Below are 23907 nucleotides of genomic sequence, written 5' to 3'. Positions count from 1 at the left end.
TCCATGTTTTATCTTCTCCAGTGTTTTATCTGAAGTGTTGATCTCATCAGAAGATATATTTGTGGTTTAAAGAACCAAGAACCATCTCAGTGTTTTACATCTCCTCTCTCAGGCTTCTCTCTGCAGCTCTAGTAACAACAGGTCAGTCAGCCAATCAGAAGAGAGGATGTGAGTCTTTCTTCTGATTGGCTAACTGTTTTCTGAGTGATCCAATAAAAATACAGCAGATTTCAGGTAAATGCTCAGAGAAACCAAATCCTGCAAGGTTGAATGGTGGGTCCAGGTGGGCGGGGCTTGGGGTTTGGCTGAGGGTGGTGACTGCTTTGTTGTGACATCATAAAGTTGCAGAAGTCCTGACAGCTGGTTTTAAGGCTCAGTGTCTGAATCCAGGCTGTGTGCATTTCTCTGTGGACTGAGGCTTTGATACTTTCACAGTATTAATATAGAACCTAGACATCTACCTTTAGACTGGATGGAGCTTTAAAGGTTATTGACCACTCAATTTAGTCAAACTCAGACACAGTAAGAGCAGAGCAAAGCAGAGTGGGAGCTGCTGGAGTCTTGCTGCATTACTGCAGTGGTTGATTGGATTCAGACGAGCTGCATCAGTCTGCATCGATACAGGAGAGAAAAACCCTCCACTGCTTTTATCTGAATGATAACACACACAAACATCTCACTGTCTCCACTAAGACACATGAACGTTTGTGAAAACTTCATCACGACACCTCAGTCATGTACATTAAACACAGCTGTTTAACAGTGAAGCTGCTGAGACAGTCCCAGCTGGTATGTGCTGCATGGACAAACTCATTCAGACTTTATTAAAGCCTGATTACCAAGATGATTCTAATGGTGTATGAATTCTTAATGCACACACACACGTCAGTGTTTACATGAAGCAACGCTGTAAATAGGATGCGTTTTCTGGGAATGCAGGCTCTCAAGTAGGCGGCAATAAGACAGTGAGTGGCTGCCTCGTGAATCCTCTCCCCTGGATTAATGCAAATGCTAATCACTTCCTTAATTAATCTTCTCCTAAGTCCCAATTAAGCCAGAGACTCACTTCGTCTGGTTTGTTGAAAGGCACTTCCCCAGATGCCCAGCAGCCCTCAGGCCCTCAAGAGCCTCACACCTCCCTGCAGCTGCAGTGGCGTCAGGACCGCGGGGGGCTGAGATCCAGTCCAGATCCAGGATTTCATCAGGGTCAGCTCAGTTACTGGTCTCAGTGTGTAGAGCTGCTGCTTTGAACTGTACTGGATGAAGTCATGTCTCCAGACCTGGTTGTTGATTATAATAATGACTGTAGGTCGACACAGGTCCGTTCTCTAGACCAGGAGTCAGTTTCTCCTGATCTATTAACATCAGTCAGAACATAATTAAAATCTAACAAATTAAAAGTTTATTTTGTTTCTGTTCCTGTGTCTCTGTGGTCACAGTCACATATCATAGTCTGACTGATTCATTCAACTGTTTTCATAACACACACACAACGTCTGATAATTCAGAGCTCTGTCATCCAAGCAGCAGAACCTTTGGAACTTCCTGCCATATCCTTTCAGAATAAAAGCTCACAACAGCTTGAAATACAGCATTGCCGCAAAGAACTTTCTCATGATTTTATTTTGTAGGTAAAATCTCCAAAGAGGAAGTGATTCTGATGTGAGCCTGATGTGACAGTTTGTGTCTGTCGTTCACTCTCAATGTGGATAAAAGAGTAATAGTAATCTTCAGGTGGGGGGGGGAGCTCTGTTTGGACATTAAAACTAAATGTGGGACTGTCAGTCTGATACTGTAAGTTAAAAAAAATAAGATTATCAAAATAACCTGCTGGACCAGATATTACTGCTGGTGGGCCAGTTTTGGGCCACAGACCACCGGTTGCTGACCACTGTTGTAGTGTGTCAAGGACTCTGCAGCATCACACTGTTACAGGAGATGCTGAATGAGATTTTCAGATGGTGTCCCCATCAAAGTGATTCACACACCATGTGTCAAACTCACCCTGATCCCAGTGTCATCAGAAAACACAGTCTGACAGGAGAACAATGAAAACCTCAATTCATGTCTGAGTCAGTGGAAAAAGAGTGATTTCAGGAGCTTAAAGGCCTCAGTCCTGAGCTCATCAGCTATACCAGATATGTTCTACTGTAATGTACTGTAGAGAACCACTGATGAACTCTCTGGTTTTAAATCATGTTATACTGACATCACATGTGATCTGTATTTAAAGAACACAGTTGCAGCATTGACCTCAGAAACTGAGCTATCAGGACTTCTGTAACTTTGTGATGTCACAACAAAGCAGTCACCGCCCTCAGCCACGCTCCAAGCTCTGCCCACTTGGACCCACCATCCAACCTTGCAAGATTTGGTTTCTTGGAGTGTTTCCCTGAAATCTGCTATATTTTCATTGGATCACTCAGAGAAAAATCAGCCAATCAGAAGAGAGACTCAGATCCTCTCTTCTGATTGGCTGACTGACCTGTTGTTACTAGAGCTCCAGAGAGAAGCCTGAGAAAGGACATGAAAAAGATGGTTTTTGGTTCTTCAACCACAACCACTCTTCTGATGATATCAACACTTTAGATAAAACACAGAAGTTAAAATCTGGAGCTTTAACACAGTTTTATAAAATTGAATTGAATTGAATTTTATTTGTTTTAGTCAAAGCACAAGAAGAACAATTCATTTGTCAATTCATTTGAAGCAGACTAATGAAACTGTGATGAAAGGTTTTTCTTGCAGCTAAAGTCAGTGCAGCCTTCATGAGTGAGGTTCATGTCTTTTATTTTGTTAATATCCTGGTGCCATTTTAAATGTCCCCCGAAGCTGAGGCTCACAGGTTATTCTACGACCTCGTTCAGGCAGTTACCTTCAACAGGTATGATCACATCTGCAGCAATGAAACTGTTCTTCGGGGCCAAGATCAAATATCTACACTTCACCTGGAGGACTCCAGAAGTTTAATGTGGACTGTACTGCAGCTCTCTGAACACAGGCACATTCAGAGTGTCGCACTGACTGGACTCACCTGTTTCACCTGTGACGTTGACTGACTGTTGAAATCAGCTCCCTGTTATAAGCACTCTGAACAAACTGAGAATGTCAGAATCAAACCTAGTTCATGATGATGAAACCATGAAGCCACGCCCACTTCCATATGATGACAGCCTGGACAGAACGACCACAGAAGTGGGCGTGTCTTAATCTGAACTGGTTTGATGTTTCACTACACCGTTCATGTGTGAGACATCCACACCTGAGTCCAGGTATCCAGCTCTATCTGACCCAACAGTGTGGCTCTGGGTACAGCCCTGCTCGCCCCCCCCCCCCACCTGAAGACCAGGTCAGACTGAACCTTCTCTTCTGGAACTTTCAGCAGAGAGACAAAACCACAGAGGAGACGGAGATAAAAAAGAGCAGGAGGTCGTCTGTTTGAAGTCTAATGCCACAGAAACAAAGTCACTGTCCCAGCTGATCCCACAGCAAACACACCTGCATGTGTACACACCTGGAAGTGACAATGGAAGAAGAATCGTCTGAACACAGAGACAAAGTCCGCTGCAGACAGGGGGCGGGGCCACAAGGGAGACAGGTTTCACTCACACAGCTGCGTTCAGCTCAGACACACACACACACACACACACACACACAGCACTGTCTCTGCAAACAACAGAGTCTGAAAAAACACTGATCTGCTCCCCGTGGTGGCGCCAGAGGAAACATCAAGAGATCATCATCATCATCACCATCATCATGAGGATTCATCCTCCGGGAAAACAAACGTCTCAACAAAACTTCAGAACTATTTCTCCTGTAGCTGTTGAGATATTTCGGTGATGGAGCAACAACAGACCGACAAACATGATGTTTTAATACACTGCCCACTGCTGCAGAGTCATCGTCATCACCATGGTAACAGTGACAGTCTCCAACACCTGTCAATCAAACAAGCTCAGACAGCACAGTAACTTTCAATCTCTCTATAATGTGATGCTGTGATTTACACACTGGAGCCTGACCAATCACAGCTCACCATCTCCACTGACTCAGGTGCAACTCTTCTGTTTGTAGTCAGGGTTTTCTGACTGGAAGAGAAGATTCGACACCAGTGACCACAGCAAGAAAATGCTGCAGAGCTCAGTCTAACCACAGTTATAAGACCCAATCAGGAGCCACCATGGGCGTCTACATCATCGTTTCCAAAGGTCCAAAAGTCTCTGTTTGAGGGGCTGAAGACTCTGGAGTAGAGTGGACAGAGGAGGAAACAGAGAAGAGGAGACGAGTTTGAAACTGAAACGCAGAAGAAGAGATAAGTTTAAAACTGAAATGTAGAAGGAGGGAAAAGGTTTTAAAACTAAAACAGAGAGGAAGAGATGACTTTGAAACTAAAACATAGTAGAGTGGGCGGAGCCTGAAGCTCCACCACTCATCACCACCACCGGTGTCTTTCCTCTGTGGGACATTTCCTCTAACAGGAAGCACCTTACTCCTATGGAGCTCTCCTCGTAGTGATCCACTTCCTGCAGGGTCTATGTCTGTCCCTCCTCCTCTCATCAGTCTTGTTTTATAATGTGGACAGCAGCAAAACGTCTCTGCAGTGCTGCTCTGTCCTCATACTGTCTCCACTGAGTCTCTGCTGAGTGTGGTGGATCTAGCTGAAGTACTGAAAGTCATTCAGGACAAACCAAGGGATGAATCCAGTCTCTCTCTCTCCTCCACACTCAGCTTTTTCTCTCTGCTCTCATTCGTCATTCAGGAGAGAGACAGGAGAACAACCTGCTGCTGCAGCATTAAACCTGAACCAACAGAGCAGGACCTGCATCAGTAACACAGACACATCCTTCTGTGGAATTCAGGAAGGTCATTTAGGAACCAGGAGTGGCTATGTGGAGAGGGAGGGCTGTGGGTGTGAGGTCAGAGGTCAGCTGTGTCAGACTGTGACGAGGCCATTAGTGAGAAACGAGCAGCAGGAAGTCTTTATCAGGCTCCTGCTAAGATCCTCTCAGGGTTATAATGAGTCCTTCAGCTCTGAGCACAGATTAGCACCTGAGACCCCACAGGTAAAAGCCTCATTAGCCAACCAGCATCACAGATATGAAGAGCTGTGCCTCAGTGAGGGGGGGGCAGCCTGTATCAGCAGGAGGCAGAGGAACACAGCAGGTGAGTGGAGGGAAAGGTTAACACATGAATAAGAGAAAACTTCTTCCTACCATGATGCTCTGCAACAATGTAGGGTGGCTTCAGAAGGTCAACGAAGAACAATAAAACACTGAGGAACAGGGCATGCTGGGTAATGAAAAGGCTTGATGACAGCTGTGGTTTTGTTTGTTTTGTTGTTCAGGTTTCTGCCTCGTTGTGATCCAGAAATCAACTTCCTGTGTCACCACCCACAGTAACCTTTCAACATAAGAGCCTGCTGCATTATATTAAACACCAGCACATCTCCTCAGTGAGGTGGCTGTCAGATCAGACAGATTCAGATCCTTACTCAGTTCAATTCAATTCAATTTTATTTGTATAGCGCCAAATCATAATCTACATTATCTCAAGGCACTTTACAGGGTCAGGTCAGACCTGAGTTTATTACAGAGAAAAACCCAACAGAGAGCAGCACTTGGCGACAGGGGGGAGGAAAAACTCGGGTCACAACCTTCAGTCCAGCGACACAGTAAAACAACATCTGTCACTTTAACATCAGCTGAACATCAGGTGAATCATGTGTCTGATCTCAGATCACTGAGCTGGAGGTTCCTGGATGGTTCACTCTAAAAACTGAGGGTAAATCGGTGCCTCTCCCCTCAACAGTCGCCATCTTGCCTGCGTAGCATAAGGGGAAAGGCTACCGTATTTTCAAAGAGGGTCAGCACCATATCACATGACACAGGGGCCACACACAGGTGCCAACCAGGGCACATGTTGTGACTGTCATTTCCTGTGACAGTACTGTACTGTAGTACACAGTGTACTACATGAGAGTACTGAGAGGTGTTCTTCTCTCTCAGGTGCAGAGTGACATTTACTGTCATCTTCTTCATTTGCGTAAAATCATCTGATTTAAAGAAACAACCAGGAAGGAAAGAAAGAGAAGGAGGATGAGGAGGAAGAATGAGAGACACAGTCTACCCTTATTTTACAATTATTCCCTTTATACACACACACACACACACACACACACACACACACACACAGGTTTTTAAATCTCCTTCACCTGACCTCAATCTCTGCTTCATGAAGGTAACTGCTCTGATTAGTGGCTGCCACGTTAATTACCCGTTGCCATGGTGATTTGTAGAGGGGGGGTGATTAAAAGAAGGAGCAGTGAAATAAAATTTCAGCCTTTTTCATTTACATTTACATTTAATGATACAACAGGTGATTTAAAGAAAGACACAACAGAGAGTGAATCGTTCAGGTGGAGAGGAGGAGGCAGCGACAGGGATGAGCTGGTGAACATGTCAAACAACGCAGAGCATGAAACAGGAAATGAAAGATATGTTGAGGTGACTTCTTCAGCTGCTGCTGATTTTACTGTGTTGGTCCACAGAGGATGTGTTGTACTTGGGTTTGTGAGGAGTGGAGCTGCAGCCTGATGAGGAGGAGCTGATGGATGTGATGGGAGGAGGAGGTGAACACACACAGCTGGGTCCTGGTGTCTGTAGACGGACTCACACTCGTAATAATTCACTGTCAGCATGTCCTCAGGGTCACCTGCTGTTGTCAGCAGGTGAACCTGTCGATTTATTGAGAGGCTTTTAATTTGAAACAAGAACATTATTATTGGTTAACATCCAATACATTTTCTTCCTTTTATCTGAGCTCAAGTCTCGGTGGCAGGTCAAGTAAAGTAGACCAGACCTTCTCCTCAGAATCATTTTCCACCCCTCCTGGAGGGTCCTGAGGCATTCCCAGACCAGATATATAATCCCTCTAGTGTGTTCTGGGTCTACCCCAAGGCCTCCTTCCAGTTGGACGTGTCTTGAAAACCTCCACTGGGAGGAGCCCAGGAGACATCCCAACCAGAGGAACCTCCTCAACTGGCTCCTTTCAACATGAAGGAGCAGCGACTCTCCTCCAAGCTCCCTCTGGACGTCAGATCTCCTCACCCCGTCTCTGAGGCTGAGTCCAGACCCCCTGCAGAGGAAACTCATCTCAGCCTTTTCTCTCCGTGATCTCAGTCTCTACCTGAAACTCAGGCCGAGGGTGAGAATGAAGATTGAACAGTAAATCGAGAGCTTTGTCTTCCAGCTCAGCTCCTTCTTCATCATCATCATCTGGTACAATCTTGGTGTTGGCCTCCACCAGGGTTGAATGGATCCTAAATGAATCCTAAAAACCTGAATCCTCCTCTGTGTTGTTGAAGAGCCAGAGTCAGTTCTGACAGCTGCTGCTGCACCTGATCCACCGTCTACCTCCACCTGACTGCAGCTCTGACGCCCTCCACTGCCCCCATGTCCGTCTCATCAGCTCCCATCCAGGGCTTGTTTACACTGTATGTGCCCTGTTGGCAGGTTGTGATTCCTAATTGGTGTTTTCCCACAACATCACACACACACAAACAGGAAGGAGGCTCAGGCTGGGATGAAGTGGAACTCACAAAGAGCAGAGTGGATGTGATGAATGTGATGAAGTGATGAATGTGATGGATGTGATTGATATGATGGATGTGATGAATCTGATGAATGTGATTGATGTGATTGATATGATGGATTGATGTGATGGGGTGATGGATGTGATTGATGTGATGGATTGATGTGATGGGGTGATGGATGTGATTGATATGATGGATGTGATTGATATGATGGATGTGATGAGGTGATTGATGTGATGGGGTGATTGATGTGATTGATATGATGGATGTGATGGATGTGATGAGGTGATTGATGTGATTGATATGATGGATGTGATGAATGTGATGGATGTGATGAGGTGATTGATGTGATTGATATGATGAATGTGATGGATGTGATGAGGTGATTGATGTGATGGATGTGATTGATATGATGGATGTGATGAGGTGATTGATGTGATGGATGTGATGGATGTGATGGATGTGATGAGGTGATTGATGTGATTGATATGATGGATGTGATGAGGTGATTGATGTGATGGGGTGATTGATGTGATTGATATGATGGATGTGATGGATGTGATGAGGTGATTGATGTGATGGATGTGATTGATATGATGGGTGTGATGAGGTGATTGATGTGATGGATGTGATGAGGTGATTGATGTGATGAATGTGATGGATGTGATGAGGTGATGGATGTGATTGATATGATTGATGTGATGAGGTGATTGATGTGATTGATGTGATGAGGTGATGGATGTGATGGATGTGATGAGGTGATTGATGTGATGGATGTGATGAGGTGATTGATGTGATGGATGTGATGAGGTGATGGATGTGATGGATGTGATGAGGTGATTGATGTGATGGTATTGATGTGATAGATGAATTAGATGTAAACCATCTGAAGTTCTGTTGTTAACACCGGACTGTTCCTGAGGTCTGAACCTTCAAATCAAATGAAATTTTATTTCTTCTTCTTTCTTCTTTAGCATCAAATCACAACAAAAGTTTGTTGAGTTGAGACGTTTTGTCTCAGGATAAAGTTTCACCGTCCTGCAGCTGAATAAACGCTTTTTAACTTCAGAGTAAATAAACTGGTTGGTTAACTTGGTAACTTGAAAATACCAACATTACAGGCATCTATCTTACCTCTGTGTCTTTGTGTTTCTTTGTGTGTCTTTGTGTGTCTAGTTTCAGACTGACACAATTGTCACGTTGTTTAAATAGAAACACACTGTGCTGGTCTGAAAATGAGGTGTGGTCAGGAGCATTGTTATGTTGAGGTAGAAAGTAACTGACCAACAAAATACTGGTCTAAAGTCAGTGGTACACACACACATACACACACAGACCAATGCAACTGACCACAGACAGAATATGTTGGTTTCTGTCTGTTTGCTGTACGTGGTTGTAAATATAACGGGGGGGGGGGGGGGGGCTGTAAGCCATAAACAGCTGTTTCTAACTGCCCCCCTAACCCTAACCCTTTTTTTAATTAGCATTAAACCAGCAGAAGTGAATATGGAACCTGGTCCCTGCTCGTTCAGACAGAGCACTAACTGTTGGTCTGTGAAACTATGCGAACTCTGCGCACACACACACACACACACACACACACACACACACACACACACACACACACTCCAACCTCCATGTGCTGCAGACTCACAGTCAGATACTGGACTGACAGCATCATACACTCCTACAGACACACACTACACTGACATGAAGACTGTCTCAGCTCCTCACTTGTTAAAGTGAATAATGAAGATCAGCTGTTTCAGTATAAGAGGCCTGGACAGGTGAGGGGTCACCACACAGGTGACATGGACCTGACAGTAACTGTTGCTGCCCAGTAAAGTACTGGTTCCACTGGCTGCAGACTGACATACACAATGACTATACAACAAGAGGACGAGACGCTGCTCTGGTCTCCATTAGGTTCATGGATCTGTTGTGTTGTTGTGTTGTTGTGTTGTTGTGTTGTTCTGCTCCCGGCCACTAAAACAGAAGCTTCATTAGCTCTTACACATAATGAGTTTACACGTCCAGACAGTACAAAAGGCTCATCAAGTTTATTTGATTATGTAACGATAAACTAGGACACACACACACACACACACACACACACACACACACAGCTCAGTGTCCTAACCAGGACAAAAACAGTGTCTCAAGTTCACAACACCACACCTGGAGGTTTGTTCCTGCGGGAACACAATAGTACAATGTGTGTGTCTGTGTGCGTTTTTAGAGAGAACACACTTCTTTCACACTGAACAAGATTATTTGTCCTGTGGGTGAAGTGAGGAATGTACCTCCAGTCTGCTTGTGGTGTGTGTGTGTTGTGTGTGTTGTGTAGGCTGTTCACACAGGTTAAAAGCTTATACACTACCAATGCACAGTATATGTGTGTGTCTGTGTGTGTGTGTTTGCGTGTGTTGGCTGGCCCTACAGTGAGGGCAGCCGCAGGCTCTCATGACCAGTGTTTTTTCCTCGCAGACTTCCTGGTTAAATGCATCTGTGTCTGTTTTTGATGTTGCTGATTTTTTCACAGTACCAATAAAGACTCTAACATCAGCTGCCAATCAAACACTGATCTGTCCTGTCTGATCACAGCCGATCAATCACAGCTGATCAATCACTGATCAATCACAACTGTTAAATCACAGCTGATCAATCACAGCTGATCAATCATTGTGTCTTTTTTTCACTTGAAAATAATCAAATTTAAAGAAAACAACTGACATAAAATATAAAAATCCAAATATGGGTGGGGCGCCCTGATGGCCGAGTGGCTGGGGCGCGCACCACATGAGTGCACATGCTCTTAGCAGGCGACTCGCTGGTTCGACTCCCGACCGACTGTCACTCTTTACTGTCCTGTCAAAATAAAGCAAAATGCCCAAAAATATATTTTAAAAAAATCCAAATATGGGTTTAGTCAATCACAACACATCATTAATTCATGATCACTCCCCAACATTATGTGTACACACACACACACACACACACACACACACACACTCGTGCTCCTTTCAGCCTTTTATGATAAACACAGTCATTAACTCACTAATTATGGTGACAGAGGAGCAGCTCTGTGTAATGTGCAGAGTGTGTGATTAGTGCTGATGGTCCAACATGTGTCTGTGTGCTCCTTAAAGAAACAGGTCATGTGACATGAGGACACACCTGTAAAGGGACGGGTCATTTCTCTTCCACCTTTCACAGAACAGGAAGTGACTGAAAAACTGTGAAGGCATCTGTACGAGACCTGAACCAGGCCTGAATCAGAACTGAACCGTATCTGAACCAGACCTGAACCAGACCTGAACTATATCTGAATCAGACCTGAACCAGATCTGAACCACACCTGAACCATATCCGAATCAGACCTGAACCTTATGTGTACGAGACCTGAACCAGACCTCAATCAGAACTTAACCAGACCTGAATCATATCTGAACCAGACCTGAACCAAACCTTAACCCTTTAACACCGGAGCCTCGAAATGTCCGCCTGGTGAAATTACCGTAATGACACCTATATGCCTAAAGCCCAAGGTCTTAGCTTTCAGAAACCGTCGGAATTTTCCGATTGCTCAAACAGTGACAGAGTTACAGTTATCCAAAGTGTGCCTGCGCTAATGTGTCGCCAACAACACACTCAGTTTTAAAGGGTTAACCATACCTGAACCATATCTGAATCATACCTAAACCAGACCTGAACCAGACCCGACCGATCTGTGGTTCTGATTATTCAGCAGCAGATGTTGTGTCCAGCTGTTTGTTCATCCTGAAGCTGCAGGAGGAGGCGTCCTTCACAGTTCTGCCTCGTCACACATTACTGCTGATCCTCTTTTATATAACAGAAGAAGAGCAGCCTGCAGTCTGTGCTGTATCCAATATATCTGTTCATGTAACTGCAGTCAGGGCTCTGGATGACGGTGGGAGTCAGCTGCCCACACCTTCTCTGTAGAATCTGTGGAAGAAGAAGTTGCTGCAGTCGTCGGTCTGCAGAAAAATCACAACCACATCTAGAACCTGTCACTGATTCTTCCTCCTCATGTTCATTCAGTTCAGACTTTCTCCTGCGCTGCGTTCAGGAACCGTCTGCTTAAATAAATATGACCTTGTGTTCAGTCACGTGGCTCCGCCCCCTCCAACTGACATCAGTCCACACTGACTCAAAGTGAAGCTGCTGATGTGGATGACATGAGGTCAAACTCTGAGCAGTCGCACTGAAGAAGCTGAAGAGAGCTCAGCTCAAAGAAAGAGAGAGAGAATGAAAAGCAGTAATCAAGATAGGAGTTTGAACTGATCCTGATATGGATTTCAAATCATCTCTATGAATTAGCTCATGTTTTCAATCAGACAACAACCAGCTGAGATTGTGCAGAAGAAGTCATGAAGGCAACATGAAGTGATCAGGAGCCTCTTTTTCAATTAATGGACTTTTTTATCACTGAAGATAGTTCAGTGTTGAGAGTCTACAACCACACAGTCTATACTGTAAACTCTATGAAACCTCTATAATGTAAACTCTATAACACTTCTATAATGCAAACTCTAACACTTCTATAATGTAAACTCTATAAAACTTCTATAATGCAAACTCTAACACTTCTATAATGTAAACTCTATAAAACGTCTATAATGTAAACTCTATAACACAAGTCTTTGACAACAGAGCAGAAGAAGCTGAAGTGTAGAATATGTATGTGTTTTAACTCCTGGCACATTCACAGCTCTGCACAATGCTGCTGTTGTTGGGAAACAAAGCTGTGCCCCCCCCCCTTAGAGATTAATCACTGTAGAAGTGGGAGCCATGAGTTCTCCTCCACCTCCTCCTCTCTCCAGCTCTCAGGAGCAGCTGTGATGAAGAGAAGTCCTGAGTTGAAGAGCATCTTGCTGAGAATGACACAGAGAGGTTCAGCTTCCAGTGTGTGTGTGTGTGTGTGTGTGTGTGTGTGTGTGTGTGTGTGTGTGTGTGTGTGTGTGTGTGTGTGTGTGTGTGTGTGTGTGTGTGTGTGTGTCTAATGTTAGGCCTCTGCCTTTGCAGCAGCTGCTGTTGAACGACAACACATCTATATCAACACAACAACAACACAGAACGATTCCTCTCTCCTGCATTAAGCTGGTCTGTGGTTCCCTGTTGGTGGAACCAGCTCCTGAAGTCTCTCAGAGCAGGGGCGTCCCTCTCTCTCTTCAGAGAGCACCTCCTCTCCTCACTTCTCTAACACCCTAACAAGTCTAACCAGCTCTGACTCTGCACTTTTTTTTTAAATAGATATTTTTTGGGTAATTTTGTCTTTGTTGGACAGGAGAGTAGAGAGTGACAGGAAAGGGAGAGAGAGAGGTGGAATGACATGAAGGAAAGAGTCGGAACGGTCAGGAGGCAAACCAGCAACTTGCCTGGCCACTGGCCATCGGGTCACCCCACTTTGTATGTTTTGATGCATTTCTTCACAATCCCCTGCACTTACTGCACTGCAGCTTCACCACTGTCCTTCACTTCTCAGTCACTTTGGATAAAAGCGTCTGACAGATGAGTGAATGGAAATTTCTACACTAATGCTGTTGAAATAATTCACTGACAGTCAACCAGTCACCCTCTGACAGTGATCATTTGGGTCTTTTTTATACTTGACAACATGTAGAAAAATTAAAACTGTGTCTCACTGCCTCGAGGTGCAGTGATTGGCTGAGCAGCATCACATGACCAGTGAAAACAGAAACACTCAAGTCAAAATGTAATAATTCTCAGTCATTTATAGGTTGAAGGTCCTGGTCTGGATGGGACAGTGACTGGGTCTGGACCTGGACCTCAGTCCACAGCTAACATCACGATATTTACTAGAAACCAGTTCTTCTTCTCTGCTCTATAACAGCAGCTGCCAGTGGCTGCACAGCACAACTTCCTGTGTAGGCTGTGTTTTAAAGCAGAGAAGAAGAAGTGGTTTCCAGGAAAACTGTTGTTTTATCTTGGTGTGAAACTATAAAGTTTATCAAGACATTATGTTACATCATTACATTATGTTTTATCAAGTCAGCGCAGAGACTCGTGCACTCGCTGATTCCTGATCCTGTTCTTCAGGCAGCATCAGAGATAATCAGAACAACTGAGACAAACTCCTGCAGGAAAGTCTGCAGACCCGTCACTCTACTTCCTGTATCAGGACTGCACGTTAGCCTTGAACATCAACCCTGAGGTGTGGAATCGTCCAATATGGTTCTGATTCCTCGGGATACTGACTTCCTCACCTGGACTGAGGTCCCAGCATCTGCACCAGAGCTCTGCAGCTAGTTCAGAATCCTGTTCACAGACCAATACGACCCTGGAGCTACCTCCTGGCCATGGTCAGACCCTACACTCACACACAGCTGTACACCAGCCCCCCATCAGTCGGAGGGCCCTGTGATCACTCATCAAGGCCCCACAGTGGTGGAGTGACAGAGTGTACTGTGTAATGTGATGGCTGTAATGCTGCAGGCGCATAATGTGTTATTCAACCTGCTGGAGCCAACATGTGGTTTCATAAAACATGTTTGCAGCTCAGCCACATCACACAGATCTGTACACGTCCTCCGAGTGGCCAATAAAAAACAAACACCAGCCTCTGTATGAACCAGTAAAGCCTCAATACTGTATCATCAGCGGAGCAACTGCTGTCTGAGCCATGTTATCATCTGGACATCAGGTTCATAACTCGTCCTTTAACTGATACGACTCACAGCTTTAAAAAGTCCAGCTCCAGGCCTGAGTGTGAGGACAGTGTCAGCTCCACACCCCCCACCACTGTGACCAAAATCCATGTTGGACATCATGGTTTACAGAGCTGGTCAGAGTGTGTGTGTGTGTGTGTGTGTGTGTGTGTCTCAGCAGCAGCTTGGGGCTGATGGTTGAAGCAGCTAACAAGACGACAGTAACTGTGGACATTTATATAAAACAGTATTTTCTTTGAACACTTTATTCATTAATGATATTATAATCATATGGAATGTGCCTCATACTATTTATTTCAGTTTTTAGGCAAAGATTGATTTATGATTGAAATTATGAAGCATTAAGCTACTCAGTGGCCAACTCATCAGACCGTGGTTTCACTGTGGTTGTACTGTGGTTGCACACAGAGTAAAAAGAGCCACAGGTGTGAATCAGAGATGAAGTTGTGAATGTGTTAGAATATAATAATGAAGCTTTTCTCTGCCTGTCAGGGTGAACACTGACCTTTCTGTCTCTGGAACAGTTTCAAATAAAAGGCACCAAACATTCCACTACATGAAAACCACCCTGTGCAATCTAATGCAATCCACCACAACAGACTGCAATGACTTCTGGCTCAGTAGAGCTGCAGCTGCCAGCAGTGTATTGAGGTTTATTATATTTACAGTTGTTTTTTTTATCCCACGTGAACTGTGTGTAAACAGGGGGAGAATATATTTAGCTTATGTTCATGTTCCTTTGTTGTTGTTTTACTTTTGTTTACTAAAATCTAACGTCTCTATGGTCTACAGTAGTTTTGTGCTGTCTTAAGTACACTGCTAGCTACAGACCAGCAATAGCTTGACATGCATATTGCCCCAATATCATCAAACAACATCATCAGACTTGTATCAAATATAACATCAACTTTTATCATTTTCTAAATGTTCACAAGTTGGGACAAGTAGAGACACACAGCTGAATGAGCCCCAGTCAGATTGAGGCGTGGTGAACTATTTTTCAATTCTTGGCCATAAAACAGGCCCTTTCATTCACACTACTGTGGATTTCATCGAGTGGTAAGAAATCAAGTTTCCAGGATCTGAAGACAATCAGAAGACTTAAAATGATTCAGCCTCCATCAGACAATGGGAGACCCTGTTTTTTCACTTTTTCTCTCAAGCTTGACACCCCCCATAGCTCAGGGGTTAGCATGAAGTGGATCGCATGACATACCAGGTCCTACTAGTTGTATCTCTGTCTACATCTATTGTACAGATGGTCTTCCACCTCTTAAGCTCTACCTCTGGTCTTGGTGACTGGACCTTGAGAAAAAAGCCTCTATAAAAACAGTCAAACCTCTTCAAGCCAGAACCAGGGAGACAACAAGACAAAAGTTTGGGACATAAAAGGTCAGACCAGTATGGCATTATAACTGGTCAGGTGCTGCCCTCAACTCTCTTTAATCTACAGCTTTTAATTGTGAGAATAAAGTCATACTGATTAAAAACAGGAAACACAGAACAGAACAATTTTCAGGGAACACTCACCTGTATCTTCATCAATGGCAAATCGTCCCAGCCCACTCCCGTCACGAATTGAGTACTGGATTTCTCCATCTCTACCAGAGTCATCATCATTAGCGGTGACTTGCAGTAGGGTAGTTCCAATCCGGGCATTCTCTTTAACTAATCCTGTCAGGGCAAAGTGGGAGAAGTACGGGGCGTAGAGGTTCTCGTTCACATCCACCACCTCCACCTCCACAAATGTGACAGAGAGAAGAGAAACAGGCCTTCCTTTGTCTTTGGCCTTCACAGTGAGGTTGTAGAACTGCTGGGTCTCGTAGTCAAGCTCTTTTGTCAGCCGGATCGCCCCGCTGGCCTTGTCTACCTCAAACCATCCATTGTAGTCATTGGCTAGAGAGTACCTGACCTGGCCTCCCAACCCCAAATCTGGATCCTGGGTTTCTAACCAGGCCACAACTGTTCCTACGGGGAGATCCTCCAGAGCCCTGGCTTTGTACACACTGGGGATAAACAGTGGGGGGCAGTCGTTTACATCCTCCAGTATGACTTTCAGTGTGGCCACAGAAAATCTCTGACTCCCTTTCTCTGCCCTGTCCCGAGCCTCAATCTTCAGGTTGAAAGTAGAAACAAACTCCCTGTCTAGTTGACCAGCAACATACACTATCCCAGTGGTGGAGTTGATACTGAACTGGGTAGTACTGGTCAGAACAGAATACACAACCTCCCCATTAGGTCCAAGATCTTTGTCCGTGGCCTCAACCTGAATGACATCTGTACCTATGGCAGTGTTTTCAGGAATGACGATTCTATAGCCTCCTTCTTGTAAAAACTGTGGTGCATTATCATTAGCGTCTTCTATATAGACAGTTAGCAAACGCCAGGCGGTTTTCTGAGGCAGGCCAAGGTCATAGATAGTTAGGTTGAGGAGGTAGCGATCTCTCTTTTCTCTGTCCATGGGCAGGAAGACACTGATGAGGCCAGTCTCCATGTCAATGGTAAAACAGCAGTCAGTGTTTCCATCTGAAATAGAGTACAGGATCTGACCATTGAAACCGGTGTCGCCATCATAGGCGTTCACCTTGAAAACACTGGAGCCAACCTTCAAGTCTTCCCTCACAGCGATATCTGTGGGAAAAGCTTTGTCAAACTGGGGTGTCTGCCGATTGACAGAGAAAAGGTCAATGAAACCATCCTCAATTTTGGGCTTGGTGCTGGCTTTGGACTTTTTGAGTAACTTCTCAGCTAACTTTTGGGCCACCCTCGTCTCTTTACAGTTGAAACCTCTGGGAGGAGACTTCCCATGAACAACTGAGATGTTAACAAACATAGGGTCGGAAAAGTTCTCGCCATCCGTGGCAGTTATTTTGAGACTAAATACACCATTCTTTGGACTGGCTGTGGCGAGGGAACTTCGCAGTGCAAGGACCCCTGAATCTGGGTTGAGATCAAAGTACCCCCATTCATTCCCTGCAATGATCTTATATTTTACTAGCTCTAACTCATCTATATCAATGGCTGACATTGTGGTGATCACTTCATCCACTGGGAAATCCCTAGAGATCACCCCCTGGCATGCTACCTTCTCAAACAGTGGCTGGTTATCATTCACATTTTCCAGATGGATTGTTACATTGACTTCGCTCTCTCGCCTGTAAGGTGACCCCCAGTCGGATGCTCTGACAACAAACACAAAACTTTCAGGTGAGGATTCAAAGTCCAGCTCTTTAGTGGTGCTGATCATACCAGAGAACTGGTTGATTCTGAAAGGTAACGGCTGCAGGCTGGAGATGCTGTAAGTTATGTATCCGTTCTCTCCTTTATCCTCATCCACTGCGGACACTGTTAACACACTGGTCCCAACTGGTACACTTTCATTCACAAAGAACTCATAAGAGGACTGAGCAAATGTTGGTGTGTTGTCATTGGCATCCTCGATGGTCACCTGCACTTTAACCTTGAGCTCACTGTCTACTTCCAACACCTCCAGATTAAAGACATCCTGAGTCACCTGAGTGAACCAGCGGGTGGTGGAGATGACGCCTGTCAGGGTGTTCATTTGAAAAAAAGCTGAATCAGCAGAAGGTGCCAGGATATATTCTGCATCATCAGGCTCTGGTGTGATTTTAACAGCCTCTACTATTGTACCTGGTGGTGAAATTTCATTCAGACTCACTTCATACACATCCTGCTCAAACTTAGCTTCCCCTGCTGGCCGTTTCTTTAACGTTATGTGGACAACCTTAACAGCAGAGAACTTCTGAGGGGTTCCCCTGTCTTTAGCCTGCAGAGTGAGGTTACAGCCATAAGGGTAGATCTCCCAGTTTACTGACTCAGAAGCCTTTATGGAAAACTCACCCTCCTCAGATCTCTCTACGTAAAACTGCTCTGAAGGGTCTCCGCCCACAATGACCACCGAGTCTATTTCTCCATTTAAGCCTTCATCTAGATCTTCAACAGTGACCATGGCATACACAGGGTTTTTCTCGAGCCACGAGGGGCTGTGGGCGACCACATTCATTACTGGGGCATGCTCATTCACGCGCTCTACATGGACAAAAAGCTTGGCCGTGCTGCTGACCCCATTATTTCCATAGAGCTTCATGCCACGGTCCACCGCCAGAATTTCTAAGTCATACCGGTTCTGCTCGTCAACATTAAGCTTCCCACTAAGAGAAACCACTCCACTGGTCGGGTGGACTGCGAACAGCTCCATCTTCTCCTTGAAGAAATAGTAAAACTCCCCATTGGAGCCAATATCTGCATCTGTGGCGGTAACTTGTGCTATGCTAGTCCTGAGAGGTGTGCTCTCTGCTATGGTGACAGAGTACGTGGTGGGTGAAAACAAGGGTCGTAGGTCATTCATATCCAAGACCTGGATGCTGACTTTAGTCCAGGTCTCAAGGAGGGCTTCCCCCTTGACAGAGGCTTTCACTGTCAATACATAATTATCCTGGATCTCTCGGTTCAAGATGGCTGCATTTCCACCCTTAGTCCTTATACGCAAGAAGCAAAAATCCCCCAGCACGTACTCCTCGGCCTTGAAAAGCCCTTCGTCGTCACCAGAGGTGATCCTGTAGCGGATCTCCCAGGAGCGCTGGGCCAGGTGGATGCCCATTTTAACTTTACTGTTGGCGTAGGTGCGTGCTGCTGAGTTTTCGTAAACTGTGGCGTGGTAGACAGCCTGAGTGAAGCTGAAGCCAGGTCCATCCTGAGGGGCCCCCGGGGTGTTCAGGCTGCAGCAGGGTGGAGGCTTGAGGAGCAGCAATGGCAGCAGCAGGGCCAGGCCGAGGAGAGGGGCTCGCATGCCTGCCCACTGGCCCATATTCACATCCATCCCATCATCACTCACTCCTGCAATAAAAAGAGAAACGGAGGGAAAAGTTAGCCGCAGGGGAGGGATTTACAGCAACAAAGGCACGCTTCAGATCCAGGACTTGACCTTTTACCTCCCAGCCCTGACAGGCTACTAATTATCCATTGGACTACAGAGATTGATTGGAAGTGGAGAGGGAAGGGGGTGTCCACAGTTACCGGGCAACCAAAATGAAGGCTGACATCATCCTTGTGTGGTCTCTGGACACTGACAGTCAATTGCAAGTTTGTGAAAAACCAGAGGTGGTTTGAGAAGGAACAAAATAATTGTACGGCTCGGAAGAGGAGTGTAGCAACACCAAAACAAACACTAAAGAAAATAACTGCAGAGGACAAAATGATGGGCTGCACTGTGACCCTCTCATAACCCTCATCCTGAAATACACGAGTCTGAAACCATGTAATATCTCCAGAGCAGCAGATACAGTTGTGAAACTGCATCAAGAAGCTGCTGTGTTCAGATTTTCTTCTCTGTCAGAAAAAAAAGCACGCAGCCACAAATATGTGCCAATCTGGGCTCTGGAGAAGCCCTGATCCGGTAAAAGCCATGTTGTGGCTGTAGGAGTGCCACAGTGGTCTGCATTTTGATGACTCTGCACTTTCCGCCACAAGGGATGGAGAGATGGGCGGGAAAAAACCAACTGTGTCCGAGTGCACTGATAATCACACACTGCTAAATCTACACATTCACATGCACACAACTCCTGCAAGAGTACAAGTTTTTCTTCTTCACTTCTGACTGAGAGAAAAAAAACATTTGACCAGAAACCACCTCAGCTGAAACAAAGCAAACCGAGGTGTTCAGGCTGCGACCGATGCCTGAGTCTGTGTTTAAACACAAATCATCCACCACAGAGAGATACTGGGAAAAATCACTTCAGTCTGACCTTAAACTGTCATCTCAGTGTCACCTTCTGTGTGTGTTTGTGTGTGTGTGTGTGTGTGTGTGTGTTTGTGTGTGAGGGGGAGGAGGGTGTTGGAGGACTTTCCTGCTGGAAGTGTCTCAGTCAGCTTTACTGGGTCAGTGCATCTCTCCTTTGAAGAACTGGTGCCAGCAGGGAGGCACAGTAATGATGCGCCACACTGTGTTAACCCTTCACAGGCTGGTTTCACTCTGCACTTACAGACTCAGTCACTATAGGTCTAACCCGATAATACTGATGCTACTCATCATCAGCATGTGAGGGGAGCTCTACATGCTCCATTACTGTTATTTACCTGCAGTTATCTGTATGTGAAAGGACAGAGAGTCAATCATCCATATTCATATCCTCTTTATTATTTCTGTTTGGGATGAATGTGATTTGAGCTTCCATCATGATTTATACCAGTGAGTCAAAACCAAAGCAGCTCCTGCAGCTACCAGGAAGGAAATGGAACTGAGTGAGGAGACAGCTGATCTGAGATATCAAGCTGGTAAACAGGAAGTGTATGTTTTTTTCATGGAGCCAGTTGGTCATCTGAAGAAGTCCTGTTGTCATTCTCTTGCCTTCTTTCCTTCTGCCTAGCATTTCTTCCGCTCCCAGCCCTGACTGGAGGCTGAGCCTGCATCAGCACAGGTTTGACTTCTCGTCTCGTGAACGGGGCACTGGACTCATGCAGGCTGCTGAGAGCGCAACCAACAAGTCAGTCAAAGTTCATTTACTCCCTAATAATGTTTATTATTACGTGTGCACTGGAGGAGAATGGCGTGTGTGTGGAAAAAGCTCATCAGACTGTAGCAGCCTGTGGCTCCTCTGTGTTACTACTCTAGAAGCTGAATTCAGGCTGCTGTTATTCTCAGCAGTTACAATCCCACAACAGCCAAGAGGCAGCCAGATCTGGAACTACTATAAACACACATCTGGGCAAAGTGCTCCCTGCTATGTTTGACATCACACACACACACACACACACACTTGTGGCCAGCGGATCTCATTCCTGTCCTCCATATACAGAGCTGTGCCCTGAGGGCTGGTTGGAGGGCAGTGTGCAGCGGGTTGACGTCGAGCATGTGTCTGATTCGCCGCTCTCCTCTCTCTTTAGGTAATAATGGTGAGATCGGTGACAGTTCACCAGGACTATCTACAGAGAGAGGAGCCATCGGCAGGCTGGCATCGCCACGTCACGCCCTGCGGCAAATCTCTGCTCAGGCTTGTGTGGCTGTAAACACATTTCTCTGGTTCAGGTTTTTTGTGTATCTGTGTGTATCTGTGTGTGTGTGTGTGTGTGTGTGTGTGTGTGTGTGTGTGTGTGTGTGTGTGTGTGTGTGTGTGTAGATAGAGGTGAAAAGCTAAACAGACTGCAGGAGCAGAGAGAGAGTACATGTAGCTTTGTTTCTGGCATGAAGCCAGACTGATTTATTATTCAGCAGAGACTGTGAACACACAACGACAGAGGCTGTCACAGGCAACATCAGGGTGTGTATCAGATTTCAGTCGTATACAGGAGTCATTACTACACAACACAAACACAGCAGGGAAAACTGCAAACTGCGTCTTAAAATCAGACAAACTATATAAACAACATATATAAAAGCATGTTGTTGAGTTACACTGCTGCCTGTTGGAGGTCCCAACCTCTCAGCCAGCTGCTATAACAAAACAGAAAATGATCGGTATCAGCTGATCTCACTCATATACAATTACTATCAGTGTCATCTGCAAAAAAACAGAGACACAACATGAAATTTAAAAAGAGACAATCTAATTCCCCCAAACAAACCCTAACACACACACACACCCAGATACATCCATGCAGATAATAACACACACACACACACACACACACAGACTCTGGGGATAGTGACACAGAAAAGCACTATCATTCTCCACAGAGAAGCCCCACTTACTGTCAGCTCTAAACAGCCTCTCATTAGGTTTTCATTACGGGCTAATTGGCCCTGAATTGTGTGGCAAACAGCAGCCAGCAGCAGCAGCAACCCCCCCCCCCACCCCCCACCCCCACCCCACACACACACACACACACACACACTCTCTCACATTCACACACACACCGCCGCCACCTCTGACCCTGCTAATACACAGCTATATGCTACAAACTAACAGACAGAGGCAGCACAGCTGGTGAGGCTGCAGGCTTCATCCTGCCTCAGCTACCAGCTCTCATGCTGACAAAGCAACACACACACAGACACACACAGACACACACAGAGGAGCTGACAGAGGCAACAAAATAATGTACCGCAGCAGAATGGAATTACTGTCTTTACCCACACAAAGCTTGAGTCTGTGGAGACAACAGGAACATGGCCGACCTCTGCTGTAGATTAAAGACGGGTCAACGTGAGTGTGATATGAGTCACAGTTTCAGTTACTGCTCATTTATACATTTGATTTCCACAGAATAAAAACAATAAAAATGATGATGATGTGATTTTGTACCAAACAAACACATGGAGAAACTGATGTGCAGGTCTGTGTAGCACCACACAGCTTCATTTATGGTCTGTTGTGACCAAACATCAACCTCAGGTTGCTCCACCCACACCCCACCTCTCTGCCCATATTTGGATCAGCTGGGAGTTGGGGGCGGAGTCAGGCACTGCCAAGATGCCGACAGTGGAGCAGCTCACTCTGAGCTTCAGAAACCTGTGGCGACGTCACAGAGGCAGCGGCCATCTTTGTTTACAGTCTGTGGTTTTACTCAGACAAACTGAGTTTTCTTTAGTTAAATACGAATTCAATTCACTGAATAAATCAATTATGAAAAAGATTAGCTGCAGCCCTCAGGATAATTATACAACATGACATCATATGATTAATAAGGAAGTGTTGTCCAGGAAACACAACGATGCATCACAGCATCTGAGTGACGGAGGATCAAATAAATAAGAACAGGAAAGAGTTAATGAGATTGTAACTGACATGTTAGAACAAGCTGCTCGAACATGAAGCAGAGAACAAGCTGATTGCCATCCACGTACGTGCACAGCACAGAGCCTCATCGTGCTCAACAGCCACTTACTGAAGAAAACCAGAGCAGAAGTGAAAATCATCCTGTTTTTAAAAATACCTCCGGCTCATGTGGTGAGAGAACCACAGACCAGAAGGAGGTGTGTGTGTGTGTGTGTGTGTGTGTCAGTTCTGCACACACTAACCACACAACTGCATTATGTGAGGAAATCCCACACACACACACACACACAACCAATGGTAATCAAATATTGCTGCCACAAGGACAAAATGGCTGCAGAAAATGAAGCAGCTTCACACACTGTCACTCCTCCCCCTCCTCCCCTTCCTCCCCCATCCAGCTGCTGTGGAACATGAGAACCCCCATGTTTACCCAGAGCGAGCGAGAGAGAGAGCGAGGCTGGGCAGAGGAGGATTAGGAGAACAAATGCAGAGGAGGAGGAGGAGGAGGAGGTGTTCAGACTGAGAGCAGCTCTGTTAAATCACTTACCTGCAGCTCAGAGGAAATGAGGGGGCGGGGTCTTCTCTGGTTACCTGACACACTCTACCACAGCCACGGTTCCTTGTTCTCCTGACAGGGAACAGGCCTGAGTCTGATGATAATGTATCTGTGTCTGATCCAGCAGTTCTGCAGTGTGGACATCAGTTCTTTATTATTATTATTGTTATTATCATTATAGGAAACTTTATTCTCCATGTAGAGAGAACAAACTGTTGACTGTTACACTTCAGGAGAGTCTGAGAGCAACATGATACTGGTTTCCACAGCTCCACTGTAAAATGTTCACTGTTATCTGAACGCAACAAAAAA

At 45.4% G+C, this 23907-nt stretch overlaps 1 protein-coding gene across 8 annotated transcripts in view; it reads right to left on the bottom strand.

The window, feature by feature from the left end:
* Positions 1 to 23907, bottom strand: part of fat3a (FAT atypical cadherin 3a) — a 111806-nt gene that overhangs the window by 53900 nt on the left and 33999 nt on the right. For all 8 annotated transcript variants that reach the window (XR_011687031.1, XM_071471552.1, XM_071471546.1 and 5 more), the window contains exon 2: positions 15835 to 19161. Coding sequence is in view for 7 of the 8 variants with exons in the window: in XM_071471552.1 (XP_071327653.1) it covers positions 15835 to 19161 (3327 nt within the window). In the remaining variant the exon portion in view is untranslated. The remainder of the gene's footprint in view (positions 1 to 15834; positions 19162 to 23907) is intronic.

Source organism: Trachinotus anak, unplaced genomic scaffold, assembly GCF_046630095.1.
Source record: "Trachinotus anak isolate AG129_WGS33_773 ecotype Australia unplaced genomic scaffold, CSIRO_AGI_Tana_v1 ptg000034l, whole genome shotgun sequence".
Classification (NCBI taxonomy): Eukaryota; Metazoa; Chordata; class Actinopteri; order Carangiformes; family Carangidae; genus Trachinotus; species Trachinotus anak.
The sequence above is the reverse complement of the archived record's forward strand: the minus strand, read 5'-3'. Positions and strand labels throughout refer to the sequence as shown.